This window comes from Diadema antillarum, unplaced genomic scaffold (assembly GCF_040938485.1).
Source record: "Diadema antillarum isolate AM-2024a unplaced genomic scaffold, OU_Dant_1.0 scf00000081, whole genome shotgun sequence".
Classification (NCBI taxonomy): Eukaryota; Metazoa; Echinodermata; class Echinoidea; order Diadematoida; family Diadematidae; genus Diadema; species Diadema antillarum.
The window spans coordinates 1,895,496-1,912,854 of NW_027270970.1; the positions used below are offsets into that span (position 1 = coordinate 1,895,496).

Below are 17,359 nucleotides of genomic sequence, written 5' to 3' on the forward strand. Positions count from 1 at the left end.
CATAGGTGTTTCACCCTGTATCTTAGTGAATACATGTCTTATCTTTCCCATATTTTGCACACGCAAAGACCATGTTACAAGGATCATTTCACAAAATAATCACTTTTTACTCAGATGCCATCTTGTCTGTGCAAATTGAGGTCAAAGGTCATATGTACTTCTTTTTGTATCTTCGTTATGACGTGTTATCTCTATGGGAGGGAATTTTCTTTAATGTGAAAATTGACATGATTGTCTTTATCGAGCACTAGCTCACTTACCCTTCGGTGAATTTCTCCCAGATTTTAATATATTGTAGCTGAGACTTTGCGCTATCGTTTCATTTCCTTCGTTTTTTCATACGATGTCGGAATTACGATAAAAAATTGGTTGAAATTAAAGCTTATCTTCTATGTATTGAGATATTTCTTTCTTTCTGCAACTTTCTTTGCAATAACTCAAGAAAAACACGCCCTATCACCCCCATATTTTGCACATGTTTAGTTCATGTCTCGTACATTATTTCATAAAATAACAACTGCTAGATCGGACAACATCTTGGGTATGTAAATTAGGGTCAAAGGTCATAAATGTTTCATCTTGTATCTTAGTGAATACCTGTCCTATCTTTCCCATATTTTTCACACGTATAGACGATGTCGCGAGAATCATTTCACAAAATAACCACTATTTCATCAGATGCAATCTTGGGAGTGCAAAGGTGGGTCAAAGGTCATATGTATTCATTGCTGTATCTTCGTTATTCAGTGTATACAGAATTTGGTACCAAAGATGGCAGATATGACTCCCTTTTCTAAATGAGAATGCAAACATCACACGACCAATGTCTCTAAACACAGATGAAACTTGTATGGTCATGCCTATTGCGATCAGGACTCGAATCATTGATAAAAAAAAATCGGATCACCTTAATTTGTCAGTGATGACAAATTACAATCTCTAGTTACTCTTTGACTCACAAATAATATGTGCTAAAAGTATTTAAGCAAATGCCTTTGGAATGTTCAAGTGATACAATACCTATATAATAAAGTCTAGCGATGCTAGTATATTGTATACATACAAACCACTTTTTTTTTCCGTAGAGTGTCAAATTCAAAATGCTCTAATTCTCTTATTAAGCAGAGTAGCGCGTATGTGGACTACACGTATGAATAGCAAAATGGCTGATTCCGTGTTACCCCACCTGGAGTACCTGTCTGCTTTACTAAGCAGACAAGTATAACGCGAGATTGTTTCTTTTGATGTATATGAATACATTGCAATCATTATGGAAAACTTTCGACAATTTTCAGAATTGATCTCTATCTTATATCTTTCTACCTATCTCTCTGTAGCTGTCTCGCTGTCTGACACATTCACATATCAGAGCGCTAACATCGGTTAAGACAAATTTAGATATCATGTTACTTGAATCTTTTAGTCCCCCCCCCCAAAAAAAAAATAAATAAATAAATAAATAAAAAAGCAAAAACAAAACGAAATATCAAAAGAGGGAGTGGAGATGAGAAAGACAGACAGATAGATAGATAGATAAGTAAATAAATAAATAGATAGATAGATAGATAGATAGATAGATATGATGTACAATAAGCAGCAGTGGCATTCATGATGCCGATACCTTTCACTGTATCATTGGACTATTTAATATATAGGTGATGGTAAATCAGTAGACTAATCCTCTATACACGGTCAGTTTGTACTACCCGTCACAACAGTATAGTTGTGTATAGTTGTCTAGTTGTATCGTCTATCATGATCGTGTTCGATCTAACAGGTGAAGAATCCATGACAACAGTAGATTGTGGTAACAACCTTGGCAATAAAACCAGGATATCATTTACATATGTATGGGCAACTAAGGCAACCAAACCAGGTTGATCAACTTAAAGGACAAGTTCACCTTCATAAACATATGGATTGAGAAAATGCAACAATATTAGTAGAACACATCAGTGAAAGTTTGAGAAAAATTGGACAATCGATGCAAAAGTTATGAATTTTTTAAATTTTTGTGTTGGAACCGCTGGATGAGGAGACTACTACAGCTTGTGAGTCATATGCGTACAACAGTATAAAGAAAATGTAAAAGAAAATTCAACATATTTTCACTTTTTTTCGCATAATAAAAGAGCACTTGACTTGCCTCTTTCTAAAGGCAGGGGGAATAATATTACCCATAACATTTGTCGGTAACGAGTCAGGGGAATGTGTACTTTTTTCAAAAGATGGAATTTTGTGAAATTCTCTTTATATTTTCCTTATATTGTTGTACGCATGTGACATCTAAGTTATTCATACACTGCAGTAGTCTTCTCATCCAGCGGGTACTGTACAAAAACTTCAAAAATTCATAACTTTTGAACGGATTGTCTGATTTTCCTCAAACTTTCAATGATGTGTTCTACTAATATTGCTACATTCTCTCAATCCTTATGTTTATGAAGGTGAACTTGTCCTTTAAGCACCCCAGCCCTCCACTGTTATTAACTTCTGTATACTACTGCTTTTAGCGAGCAACACAGCCACTTCATAAGCCTATTATACCCTCTGTGTAATTTAAACCAGGTATATACCACTGGATGTAAGATCGAGTGCGATACTCTTGCGTGCGTTTATTGTCTCAAGCTCTTAGTTCACGACGAGGGGTTAAAAGATATCAATGACAAGACAAACCTGATAGACAAAGTCGCCATCCGGAACTTGAGTTAGCAGCATGGTTTAGGCTGCAGGATCCAACGATGGCGGCCAGAAGAGAGACGAGGAGAAGTTGCTGATTGATGGAAATTAACGAGGACATCATCTTAGCTTTTAGAAAAGTGGTTGACAGAAGTATGTTTAGAATAATGAAATTGTATGAAATAACAAGCTTCAGATAATCTCTACAGTCTTCGATTCCTTATCCCCTTGATTTCTCGAGTCGCGAGCAACAGGACGGTAGTAGAGTATGTTGCACGCGATGAGTGGAGAGAACTGTAAAGTGAACAGGCAAAAGTCTATTGGGTGATACGGGTAATCGTTCGGACAGAGGAGCAGTCAGAGGGGCGTTGGTTACCGTCATGAGAGGGGAAAAAGTCATACAAAGTTTTGACACAGGTTGCTGCGGGCACAAAACAGGCTGTGTGAAATTCATATATTTAGTAGTCTACCCATGGATTTACCGTTGTAGCTCCACAGTCTGCCGATCTATTGTATTCGGTAAGGTCTCGCTGTGTATGTCGCTGTTGTTGACATTGCAAGCAGGTTTGGTCTGTTCATATAGGTTGAATTGTCCTATTGAAAGAGAGAACAAGCTCCACGTGCACGACAAGGAAAGAATGAGATTTTTTAAAGTGAACATTCAAAGAAAATCAGTATTTGGCAGATATTTATGTGCTGCGTTTATGCTAGAATATGGAAAGGACAATTTAATCTAGCACTTTCACTCTTTCCACGATGCGGCGATTTTTACATGTGGCATTTTATTTTATTATACTCTTGTACCTAAATTAAAAGTTTGCGTTTCATATGTTCTTGATTATGTTGTTATCCCCCCACCCATTGAGGGGAATGACATGTACACAGATCCGCTAAAACATTATGTTGTGTGTTTTCATGCTACGTACTTCAACTCTGTGTTTTTCAGCCTCATTTGCATTCCTGCATCCAATGCTGTACACTAGCAATTCAGTTCGACTTTTTGCGATGACATCGGGACAGCATAAAATTTCGTAAGTTAATCAAACGTATCATTGTTCCTATACGGCAGAACTCAAATTACGATAATCTGATGTAAAGTGAACACTACAAACCTCAGTCGCTGCATTTGAAATACAAGAGACAACGCCCCTGAAAATCGCTGCTAATAAAGCTTTACAATTTTTGTTGATTCCCAGAATAGTGGACCTAATTCTTTCCTGTCCCTTTTATTTCACGGGTGTAGAACGAAAATGCAGTGTAGAAAAGACAACAGGTCCGACGGAAACTTTGAAGGCGATGACATCGTATGTATCAAGCAACGTTTACTATTAAGGTTAACCAAATTCGACAAATTTCTTTGCACCAAGTATGATTTAGACAAAACAAAAAACAAAACAAAAAACACTGCCATAGTAGTTAGATGGTGCATCAAAGCTAACTTTAACAGTACAGTACTCTCCGCATAATTGGGTAGGCTCGAGCAGAGCGTTTCTCACCCGATTATGCGGAGTACCCGATTAACAGAAGAACACGTCTCATTCATAATTGACACACACAATGTGTATAATTATACATGTATTGTACACTGCACCAAACACCTACACTTTATGCTTAACACGCGTGCTTACACGGCACATTATACATACCTTACACTTGCTCAGTCACGAGCAATAATTTACTCTCTATTTATGGGCAAATATGTCTTCAGAAAATTTTGTCATTTGACTATATAGACTCCTCGCTATTTAAACACGCAGGCGTTTTCCGAAATGAACACGTCTCTTTGCGTGCACTAGTCACGTAGAACGTCGGGTTACTTTTCGAGAAGTGACTGGGGAAAAGCAAAATTATGAAGCTGGTGCATGGCCTGATTTTCGTTTCAAACTTCTCATACTGTGAATGTTGTTGTGGAGCAAGGAGGAGCGCAAGTGTGTTCAACTCCTTACTATCTGTCTATGCAATTGTGAGTGCCAGCTACATGTGTAATGTTCGTTTACGTGTGGCAAATCGGTACTGGTACATGTTTTCACGTCTAATCACTCCAAAAATGATCGATCTTCTTTGCAAATTGAGCAGAAAATGCGATTAGCCGTGGAAAATTTTACATTCGTGATTTCTTCAAGTGTTATATCTGCGATAAAATGTGGGTGGAAATTAGATTAGAGGAAAATTATTTACCCATTTATGCGGAGAGGCAACTCGATTATCAGGTAACTTTAACGTGCATTGGAACTGATTTTGACATTACTACCCAATTAAACGGAGCACCCGTTTAAGCGATACCCGATAACGCGGAGAGTACTGTATTATGTATAGTTGAAGTTGGGAAGCTGGACTAATGTCTACACAGTGCGTCAACAGTATGACACACAATGGACACACCGAGGACATGTACTCATAAGATATCACTTCAAAGTTACGTAACAGAAAAACGTTTTAAGTGCTGTCTTGTCTTCGCAGGTATTGATTAATTCTTGTGTACCGACGCACACGCACACACATACACACATATACTAATCACTTGCTATATCACAATTCTTAACAATTGATGCCGTCACCATAAGTTTTCATTCGCAGTGCACACAGAGTCTTGGGTATAGAAGCTCGAATCGTGTAATCCCATGATGGCTCAGCCGGTTACTGTAGCGCGTCTGCCAGATCCAAGGACACGGGTTCGATTCCCTGGTCTAACTGAGTAGTGTCGTGTGTAATCATACACCGTCCCCTCTAGAAAGAGCGGAAAGAGACAAAACACTCTGTCCCTCGGACTTTTAGATGGAGGCCCCGTGTGTGAGAGAGTCATAACTCATGCATGTAAAGATCCAGCTTCATTTATTCATCGCATATCTCGGTGAAGTGGTCCCCCCTCACATCCAACTGGACCCAACGGAAAACCAGCTTATGGGCTATCCAGCCATCTTCCCAGATGGAAAATGAAAACAAACGAATAACTTCCACCCATCAGGAGTGAGACTCACATCATATTGGCCTTTTTCAAGTTCAAGCGCATGCAAACTTTTTTTGCAGCCTCAAGAACAAAAAAGAAATGTATTTTGTATAATTGTTATGTATAATATATTCATATATATAATACATGTACATATATCTTATCCACACTAACAGAAAGAATTTCCATCAACCACCAAAAACAAAGGTTACATTGAGAGACAAATCTCTTTCTTTATTTCATGTGTGAATAATGCAAAATATTGCATTTCTATGTTATGCACTGGATCATAATTATGATTTAAAACGTGTTGAAGATTCTTACGGGAACAAAATATTTTGCCCGAGCACGTATAATAGACTTAAACGGGCTTTGAACTCGGTACCTCTGATCGAAATATATATACACACAATATGTGTATATATATATACATATATAAATTTAAAAATATATATATATAATATATATATATATATATACATATATATATATATATATATACACTTGGTGATTCTATCCTTCTGTGAAGAGTGCTCGATATCCTCAAAGGAAGAGCTTTAGACAGAAGTATTGGAACAAGTTCACTCGGTTGACAGCAGGTTCATCCGTATTTTATTGCTACTCGGAGTTTCATGCCACCTTCATTTAGGGGCAATCATCAGGCAAATTGCCTGATGATTGCCAATAAATGGAGGTGGCATGAAACTCCGAGTAGCAGTAAAATACGGATGAACCTGCTGTCAACCGAGTAAACTTGTTGCAATACTAATATATATATATATATATATATATATATATATATATATATATATATATATATTTACATAAGAATCTGTGTGTGTCAGCTTTTCTTTCTTTTTGATAACATTGTTAACTTTTAACCAAACATTCGTTTTTGCATGTCTTGCTTGACATATACCGCGTTTAAAGAAATCTAAAACGAGGGAGGACCTGGCTTCAATTCAGCTTTATGTCCATCCCGTCGCAGAAAATATTTCTGAGTGCTGAAGGCTGATGTCGAATGAGATGAACTCGAGGTCCTCCTGGCCTGATCGATGTGACAGGGGAAGTTGTTTCAACCATTGTATGTGGTACCAGTGAATGAAACAATAAAGTGTTGAAGAATACATCAATTAATTTGGGGGAACACTTTAATGATTCGTTCAAAACTTTCGAGTCTTTAAAGTTTTGATCAGATCCATGAGCATGTGCCGCGTTGCCGAATTAGAAGACTGCAAACAACAATTCGTATTGCAATATCACATTTTCAGAAGTGGAAAAATGCAAAGATAATTAAAAGAAATGTGATCGTTTTCTTGAAAATTGCACTGTCATTAATTTCCACTACTAATAACTGGAAAATGTTATAGGGTAATATCATTTTCCCCGCCTTCTGAAATAACCAGGTCAAGTTATTTTTGGAAAAACTGAAAATTTGTGGAATTCTCTTTATGTTTCCGTTATGTCGATTCAGACACCACAAACTGTTGCAGCTTCGTATCAAGCTATGACGTCATTAAACCAAAATCTTAAAGATTCTTTACTTGTGCATAGATCATGTAGACTGCCTGATTTTCCTCAAACTTCACTGATGAGTTCTATTAAAATTGTTTTATCCACTAAATCCACTTTTGTAGTGTGACAGAAAAAAATCCCGTTACAAACTATATAGTGGGGGATTTCAGTGTTATTGTCCATTTCCCTTTTTTCTTCATGCATACACAGAGCACATATACATAACATGGAAAATAAAGTATTACGTTCCGTATAGTTTCCACATGTATCCACATGATGGTTGCAATAGCAACAGCTTCTCTATAGAGGAAGTAGAGTAACTGGCAATAATATTTCAAACCGAAACTCTTATACGGCAAATCCGACACGAGGCTGCCTGATGAGGCAGAGTTTTACGAGCTTCATTTCCCTTTTTCCTTGAACTCTCGTTTCCGCTCCTCTGTCCAAGTTCATTTGTAGACTTTGTTTGATTTTGGTTCTCCCTTATTGCTTGTATTGTGTCCGAACATGACCAATAAATGCATGACTAAGGTTCATATATATAGTTAGTCCTTTTCTGGTTCGGATTTAAATCTCCGTTCATAGAAAATGTTACGTCGATCTCAGATGCGGCGGTTAAGCTTTTGTTTAAAAACTTATCATATTCACGTAGTTAATAGCAAATGATTTCAGTCTACAATCTTCATCAACCACTTACAGCTATCTATTGCACATTGTTTCATATATAGTCCACTAAGACATCCTGTTTCAGATAAGGAAATCAGGGAATTAAAATCGTTCCACGAGCACTCTTGTTGATATTGTTGCTGATCAGGTTACTGCCTAAATTTAGACAGGACTTTTGCTAGTTTCTTGAATTTCTTCTTCCCCTAGTTCTTAACAGTTAATAATACAAAAACCATTTGACATTAATCAATTTTCAATTAACGTACAATTATAATAAGTGGTTTAGATCCATTTACGAGTTAAAATCTAGTATACTAACATAACTAGCGTTACGTTGTTCTTCGCTACAATGAGTAAATTAATGTAGTAAACCTATTTAGTCTATAATGTAATTAATAGTTTGCTATTCAGATATTGACATCTCATTATGCAAGTCTCCATTCTACAGGAATAATATTGTTGTCTTTCATTGTAACCTGTGCGAGTGTGTTTTGCGTTTGAGACAGTGATTATTAGATGACGTAAGTTTAGTTGGCGTTGCAGAATGCTGTACTCAGGCCGCTACAAAGAATCATAGTCAGTGGCGGATCCAGTGGGATGCGCACTGGGCACCCCCCCCCCCCCCCCCCGGTTTATTTATTTATTCTCTCGGTCAAAAGAAAAGAAATAAAAAAAAGCCGAAAAAATGGCAGGCGGGGGCGTGCGCCCCATTTAATTTTGGAAAGGCGCCTCCCTCCCCCCCATACGGAAATCCCTGGACCCGCCACTGATAGTTCATTCGACGACTCTAACATGTCTAATGATATCTCGCAAACAAGAGCTCGGCCATCAGGCTCTACACTTATTAGCGTAGGCCTATCGTACCAGCAGCTCGAGGGTAAAACCACAGTGTCACTAGAAGGTATGTACTTGAATACAGGAAGTATTCTCAAGTTCAAATGTACACGCTGGTATTAGTGAGATGAAAGCGCTAACGGAATTCAGCTACTATATGTAGGCCGCTGGGAGTAGGCCTATAGACCTCGTGTATCTAATGTAAAGTTGTATCAACAGCTTACAATAAACAGCTTACAGAGTGTGCAGGCGTGCAGATGCCAAGGTCCAAGGTCTCTGACAACAGACTGTATGTATGTAAAGTATTCAGTGTCCGAACGTTTTCTGTTGGTAACATACACTGCACGTTTGTACATGTCTTTATTCTCAGCCATGAATATACTGTTGTCGTTAATATTATTGTTACCTACTACTTAGTACTTTAACGCCCAGAGGTAGAGAATATACTAGGACTGGTGTATTAAGGTCAACACAATCATGCTGCTTAAAGGCAACTTAATTGTCAAGCACCACGGAGAACTTATTTTCTAGAGAAGTCATCTTGATCATTTCAAACTACGAGAAGCATCTAATTTATTTTGATAGCATGTAGTCCTTTACCCTCCTTGATTTCATAGCAGTGCACGAACGCAATCTTGCATGTCGTTTCTTTTCTTGTAACTCATCCAGCCATTGTAGCTAACTATAGTGTGTGTATTAGAACGAGCGGCCATGAGAGTCGGAGAATAATAACAACCAAGGGTGAGAAAGAATGCATGACTCCGAGAGGTAACACATAATACACTGTCCATAGCTGCCAAACAAACAAAAAGGGGGAAAAGACTGTGAAGTTATTTCGTGCTTTCCTGGCCAGGGCCCTGATAATGTTGAGCTTTAGTGTATATAGAAGCTCAATGGGGTTCAAACATGTCTCTAAATCCGTATGTTTCAACACCACGAACCAATTACAAACTCCGGAGAGAGATATGAGATTGAAGAGGGGCAGAAATGAATTGAGTTTGTATGCCATAATTCGCATAATATATGAATACAAAGAATTTGAAATGGCATTGATCACAGTCACATGTAACGTTAGCTTATGCTTTCAATGTTATTCAGACTATTTTACCTTTTATACATAGAGCAAACAGGACACTAGCAACCAGTGTATCTACCATGGGTGCTTGTCTAGTAGCTTTCGGTTTTGTCCTGATATCTGTTGTGGCTAAACTACTTGAAGTATGGCTGAGGAGATCTTACATCGCAAACATCACGAAGGACAAGTAAGTATAGAATTAGAATTTGTCAAATTTGTCATGTTTATGTTACCCGATAATGAGCTCATAATAACCGCCTGAGTTTAGCTTGTCCTATTACCACTGTAAATGAAGTGGTAGACCATTCTCTTCTTTACCACGGGAAAGCTATATCCACGAGACGTTATTTTCTTTGCTATCAAGTCTCAATTTATGTGATAGCAATGTATCCCAATGCTAACGCAAGAAGTATAGATAAGGTCTAGTTGAATTCACGCAAAACCTGTGTCTCCGCTCGGATTAAGTTCATTGTCGAAGTTATTGCTGTGATAGAAATTATGACTCATTCTAGTGGATTTTATGTGAAGATCCACATTTGAGTTACGATCTGCGAAGTGAACGTTCGCCCGTTTTTCGTACGTATCGTCTCTCCTAACATCAGGCCTGCGCATTGTACTAAAACCGGCTCTCCAAAATATAAAGCGCAAATATGATACGTTTCACCGAGTATAGACCAGACGTTGCTCCGGCATTTTCCCTCAACATATACCTGTAACTGATTCGACTTTAACTCACAACTGATATATATATATATATATATATATATATATATATATATATATTATATATGTATATATATATATATATATATATTTGCCATTGTGTGGTTGAACTGTACCAGGCCCGTAACTAAGGGGGGTTCAGGGGGTTCGAACGAACCCCCCCCCCCAACCGGCTAGCGAGCAGGGTCCAAAATATACCCCTTCCAGGGTGAGACCCTATCCCGCTTGGTTGCTTACCTCCCTCAGAAAGGTCCACTATTTCCAATTTTGAACCCCACATAAAAATCCCACCTATTTTAAACACCTCCCCCCATAAAAATCCTATATATAGTTACGGGCCTGTGTCCGTTGATCTGACTTCATTAGACTCACATGCTAAGCTATATCATTACTATGTACATGAAGAGTACACTGAAATGTGATTTTATTCCCTGTTTTCTTCAAGGTATGTATTTATCACTGGATGTGACACGGGCTTTGGCAATGGCCTTGCCAGGCAGCTCGATACCAAAGGTGTGAAAGTGATTGCTACATGTCTGACTGAACAGGGCTGTACCAATTTGCGGGATGCGACCTCTGAGCGCACTACCATACTTCAGATGGATATAACCAATCACGAAAGTGTGCTTTCAGCCTTCACAGAGGTGAAGAAAATAATTCCACACCAAGCAGGTGAGAATCAAAGTGTTTTGATGAGATACATAAGAGAAAATGAAAACACAATGAGAACAAATACACCATAATTTTATTTATTTTTGCAGCAAGGACCAGACGCCTTTAGGAATCTATATGAAATTAGTATAGGACCTATCTCTCTTTATTAATGCATACCGGATTATGTTCGTGCATGTGTGTACAAATATTAATGTTTGTTTGTGAAATTGCGAAATGTGGAATTCTTTGGAACATCCAAACCTGTAACCTGAACCTCTTGCACGGAAAACGTCGATATTATTATCATCACTCTGGTCACGTCACAGTCACATAGATGTACACATAGCCCTATAAAAAATTATGAGGCTCCATTGTTCTTACATAAATACTTAGTTATGAGGGACGTAATGGATATCAAAACAAAATACGCCAACAATTCTTTGTTTATGACGTCTAGATGTCGTGATTCATTTATATTTGATGTAGAAAGATTATCAACTGGCCCTTGAAATGAGTTTCAAAAGAAAGTTACTTATAAACATGAAAAAGTTAATCACAAAAGACAACTGTATAAAACAAAATATTTGACAATTATGTCAACGACAAAGGCAAAATACCTATTTTTCACTGTTCATTTTACAGCATTGTGGGGAGTGGTCAACAACGCTGGAATAGCCAATCTCACTGGCTACGTGGAATGGAGTAAACTAGACGACTACAGAAAAGTTCTCTCTGTCAACCTGTTAGGAGCTATCGATGTCACCTTGACCTTCCTACCACTTCTTAAGAAGAGTCGTGGTCGACTGGTCAACGTCACGAGTTGTGCTGGACGATTGGCCTCCATGACGGGTGGCTACTGCGAGTCCAAGTTCGCACTGGAAGCTTTTTCTGACGTCGTTCGGTGAGAAAGAGTTTTGTCTTGAAAAACTGCTTTCAACTGGCACAGAATATTTCCAACATGTCTATGAGATTACTCATGAATATCAAAAGCATCGCATAAATAGGACTATCGATTTCGGATCCGATATGTTTTACGCCATTGTACGTTACTGTATGACTTTGGTACAAGTAATCACCCACGACTGTCTTGCTTGGGTGTCAGACAGCAATTGGGTTATCCATAGGTCAGGTAGTTTCTGATATGTTACTTGCACATAATTATTAAGGTCTGTTCAGGTGAACTTGAGACAAAAATTATCTTAGGGACCATGGGGATTGAGATGTCGGTGATGATGCTTTGGGAATTAGAGTAAGACCTGTCAGAAGGACCGACAGAGTGCCACATCAGTGTGGTAATGAGGTTCTGGGTAAAATCTTGCAACGTACAATTCTACAGTTTAGCATATTTATGATTATCAGACTGCACAAAAATAACAATCTGGTGTCCATGTATATTTTACAATAAATTCTTTGATCATTACGTTTGCTCGATTGTTTATTCTTCACGGGAATTTCATTCGGTTGCCTAAGAGAAAACTGCAACATCCAATTACAGAGCTATAAGAAGGGTAAGGCAACTGGTTCGTAAATGCAGCACTACGTAAAAAGTTAATTACTCATGTTCAATTAAACGGCGGTCAATATGGACAAAATACGAGTTAAATTGAAATCGTAGATGGATGTCATTGTGTTGCAGCCGACAAGTGAGAACACTGGGCTATGGAATCCAAGTGAGTATCATTGAACCAGGCTTCTTCGCGACAAACGTTGGATCAAGGGAAGTAGCCACGAAGTCTGTAACATCGTGTTGGCAACGACTTACGAAGGAAGAACAACTGGAGTTTCCGGAGGAAATGCTTAACACGTGTAAGTCTGATCGCATAACATGACAATGCTTTATAAACTATTTCATGCTGCTTCTATATATTATTTTGTGATATCCTTTTCAAGGAGTAGTTTCAAGTCATGTATTTAGCTTCAGTTACAGTTTGTTTCCATTACAAAAATGTAGATAATATCAGAATAGTTTCTATGCCATATGCAACAGATACAGGGCCGCCTCTACGTTTGAAAGCGAAGGAGCCGACTTTATGGGAACAGGGAAGTCGTTTTATTTCGGAAGGGGAAGAGGGGAGGTTTTGCTGCCACTTCTCCTCTGAAACCGGGTTACAAAAAGAAGAAGAAGAAGAAAAAAAAAAGAAAAGAAAAGAAAAAGTTTCTGTTTTTTTTTCAGTCTTGGCTGACACGTCTTTAAATTTGTCAAAATATTTTACCCATAGTGTAATACTTTACCCATAGTGTGCACCAGATCGTTGAATTTAGATTCTGAAAATGCAAAACCACCCTCCTGTGGGCATTTCTTACTACACATCACATCTTTTTACTCTTACACAAATTTCCGGATATTCCAACTAAAGTCAGGTCGAAAGTGTGCGCCAGATCGTTGATATGAATTTCACTTTGAAAACAAAATGCAAAAGCTCCCTCTAATGGCCGGGGGATGTACACCATCCCCCTCCGACCCTTTGCTCGGTCTCCCTCCGTATAGACGCCGTACACTTGCTGTCGTTTGTTTCCGGACTTTTACAGACAATGTAACTTATCATTTATAGTTGATGAAAGTTGACCTTCATATCATTTTTGCATTGTTTTGGAAACTGGCTTTACTATACACAATCCAATGAACATTTGCTGAACATAATATCAGCAAACTGGTGAAGGCAATCATTCTTTTTTCCGGCAGACTCATTGACCATAACGAATCAGAATCAAACGCAAAGTTGCTTTTTGTACATCAATGTTGCTTTGATATTTGCAAAGGAAATCAAACAGAAGTCTTTTCAGCAACGCACTTGCGTTAAAACACACAAAGTTGAGTGCGGTTCTGGGGACTTGCGTTTTATTTTTCAAGCTGCAGCGTTCAAAGTTTCCAGCAACGGGTCCCAGGTTATACAATATTGCCCAACTTACGGGACCGTCACTCTATTGGACAGGATGTCAGTTTCGTTGGCTGTGTCTGATGGACATGATTTAAAAACGTAATTGGTGATTTTGCAGAGCATAACAATTTCTTGCCACCTAATAAACATTCTACTTGCCACTTCCTTTCTCGTTTTCAAACCAAGATCTCAATACGAAACTTGCCGGGATTGTGTCGCTTCTTTCAACCGACATTCAGAAAGTGACAGATACCATGGAGCACGCCCTCTTCGCCAAGTGGCCACGCACACGTTACGTGGTGGGCTGGGACGCCAAGTTTGCCTGGATTCCCATGTCTCTTCTGCCGACTCGTCTTGCCGATATCCTCGTCCCATAAACGGTTCTATCTCGTTACACTCTGCGCATTCCATTTAAACACACACACACACACTCACACACACACACAAACACACACACACACATACACACTAAATAACACAAAGGGTACTTGCGTTTTATTTCAGATTACTGTATTGACTTGCCAAAAGGGTGCTGTCTGTAGTTGCAAGCTGCTTTAAGAATGTTTTAGTTATCATTTTAAGTAAAATCATTTCTGTCAAACCGTTGAATTGTCGGATGAAATGGTACAACTATGATTGTTTCATCAGCCGTTCATTGGATTCTCTCAGGTGAACAATCAGTATCAGATCTTCACAATACACCGGCCCACTTCAGACTCCCTGGACACTCAATTTGCCATAACAGTATTGTGTAACAGCGACCTCCATTCCCCGTCGCAGAAGATGTCCATTCCATTCTTTTTACATTGTAATGTTACATTTATCACCATTCATTTGGTACCCCTGGTATAATGGGAACCACCTCCTCAGTCTTGTTATGTTCAAATAGTAGACATATACTGGCTAAAATATTTGAAAGACTTTGGTTTCATTATCACCCACTTAAATGCAACCTGCGCGACATATTTTTGCCAGCCACACAAGGGGAAGAAATTTCATACCATGTACTATACATAAATCGACAGCTCCATAAGACCTGTGGAGATCATTGTGGTCCTTGAGCAGAGAAACCAATACTTACTCTTTAAAACCCAAAACAAATTGCACTGAAGAAGCCTCGGATCATAACATCGAAGGTTTGCATATTATGCCAGAAATGTAGCAATGTAATTGTATTACATATACCGCTTACTAAATAAGTTCTCTTTTGGAGAATTTATGCATGCTTTCTTATTTTGTTCTCCTTCCTTGAGCCCCCACCCGTGCATTCTTCAGGTAAAGCTGCCATGTCATCATTCTTGTTCATTTGTGGTTTGTTCTAAATGAGTGTTTTGAAAACATTCTTTTTTTCCCTACCAAATCGTCATAAATTCTGAAACTTTGTACCCCGTAACTATAATTTGTTGTTCAAATGTAAAAGATGTGGCGGACACATAGCAGTCGCTTTTACCGACTTTTTATTACAATTTTGTTTTTGAAATGCATTAATTTTGTCATAATTATTTAAAATATTATATGCAAATAAACTAACATTGCAGAAGGTGGACGTTAATGGTCATTTAAGCTTTTTTTTTTCAATAGCTCAGTAATTTAAATGCATGGAATAGTATTTTATTAGTTATGCTGGGTATTTCAATTTATTATGTACAATGTATAAGAATTTGGAACTACTCGCAGTGATGTTGTTCTCAGTTATCAATTTTCATTTTAAGTTAATGGTCATTTTTTTTCCTTTTGCCTATGGAAAATGAAATATATCATAATTATATCATACCTTTGTTTATGATTATAGTGTCATTCAGTATTTCACATTGTTAGTTTACGTAGGCTCTAATTTGTTTCATTGATAATTTTCTCCTTTTTTGTTTTACTTTTTACCTTTGTAATTTTTCCTTTCATATTCATCAAAATTAGTATCCTACAACCTTTGGAGTCATCATCCCCCCCCCCCCTCTCTGTCTATACTGCAAAGTTGACTTGATATGGCGCTCTCACTCAATACCGAATTGTACCTGTTTAGTTTAAGTTCAAATCTTATGTATAATGTCATTTAATCAATTTTTAAACTATATGCACATACTTTGGGAAATCATTTGTAATTCAGCCTCGGGCTGCAATGAATGATTCTATTCGATTAAACTAAGGTACTATCAACAAAGATGAATAAATCTGAGAGCCTGTATTATTTCTAGTCACAATGCACAAGCATCACCAACAACAACTGTACCGTGCAGACTACCTAAATTCAAAGGACGCACCACCGACCAGAAGGTATCTCCTTCCTTTTTAAAGAGTGACCATTCTCACGATAAAAACAAATTTGTGACACTTTTACAAAGTCAAATGGCTTCCTTTGACATCCTTGAACACCACTCCATGTTTGAAACTACTTTAACGAGGTACGTCAAAACAAAATTTTCAAGAAAATATCATAGGCCCTATCTAGACATGAAATATTAACAAGCTTTAGTATTAAAAGTTGTATGTTTTACGACGTTTCAACGACACAGTGATATCGAAAATTAGACGAAAATCAGAAGGGGCGAGAATGTGTATGCCTCATAAACCTTACTCACAGATTGGCTGCACATCGAAATAAGTGTGGTAAGATCAGACCGTTTTGTGTCAGCTGTTTGACAACTTTGCAACCTTTCTGATTTAAATCATGAATATAATGATGGGCAACATTAGAATTGCATTAATACATGGCAAGGAGGCACAATTTCTTCTGAAATTGATGTATTAAGCGAATAGCGAAAATTGACAGTGCGAGAAAATGAAGACCATGTCGTCATTCCCTCATCTAGTTTGGATATTTGATGATGCCTTTAATACAGTAATGATGCACTGGAAGCTTTGAAAACTCAAAACTCACACAGTTCTTGGCCAATTTTTAGAAAGCTTTTTCTTCACATGATTTGATTATTTTGTCAAATTGAAAAGCAACTCACAATCTATCGTGTTTTCTTTCCATTAGAATTATACTCTTCAAGAGAGTTCATTCCTTGAACAGATTTACGATGACTTACCATACTTTCATTTCAATGACATATAAATATGCGGTTTCCCAGTATTTTTAATTTGTGTGCTTTTACTGAGACATACTCAATAAAAAAATAAACAATTCCCCCATTGTTGCCTTTGTATGTGTCTTCTGCGTATTACACAAGATGGTAGGCCTACTGTTTGTGTGATTTATATTACTATATTTTCAACGTTAAGAGTGATATTAACACTTGTTTGTGTTCCATGCGGTTGTCAAGGACTTTATGAATAATTAGTATCTTTGAAGAACAGAAAAAAAGTACAGTGCTAGTTTAACAAAGTAACGAGTACCCCTTTTTGTGGATGAATTGTAACTGATAGTCCAGTGTCCTCCTATATTCA

At 37.8% G+C, this 17,359-nt stretch overlaps 1 protein-coding gene across 1 annotated transcript; it reads left to right on the forward strand.

The window, feature by feature from the left end:
- The first annotated feature begins 8,662 nt into the window (after positions 1-8,662).
- LOC139717701 (retinol dehydrogenase 7-like) lies at positions 8,663-14,449 on the forward strand. The gene is made up of 6 exons (XM_071629202.1): positions 8,663-8,708; positions 9,763-9,903; positions 10,885-11,111; positions 11,736-11,994; positions 12,730-12,899; positions 14,159-14,449. Exons 2-6 carry the CDS (start codon positions 9,797-9,799, stop codon positions 14,347-14,349), a joined length of 954 nt encoding a protein of 317 aa, XP_071485303.1. The 5' UTR covers positions 8,663-8,708; positions 9,763-9,796; the 3' UTR covers positions 14,350-14,449.
- The last annotated feature ends 2,910 nt before the right edge of the window (positions 14,450-17,359 follow it).

Coding starts and splice junctions, on each gene's coding strand:
- LOC139717701 (XM_071629202.1), top strand. CDS start 9,797: ATGGGTGCTTGTCTAGTAGCTTTCGGTTTTGTCCTGATATCTGTTGTG. Junction 9,904..10,884: donor GCAAACATCACGAAGGACAA/GTAAGTATAGAA, acceptor GTTTTCTTCAAG/GTATGTATTTATCACTGGAT. Junction 12,900..14,158: donor GGAGGAAATGCTTAACACGT/GTAAGTCTGATC, acceptor TTTCAAACCAAG/ATCTCAATACGAAACTTGCC.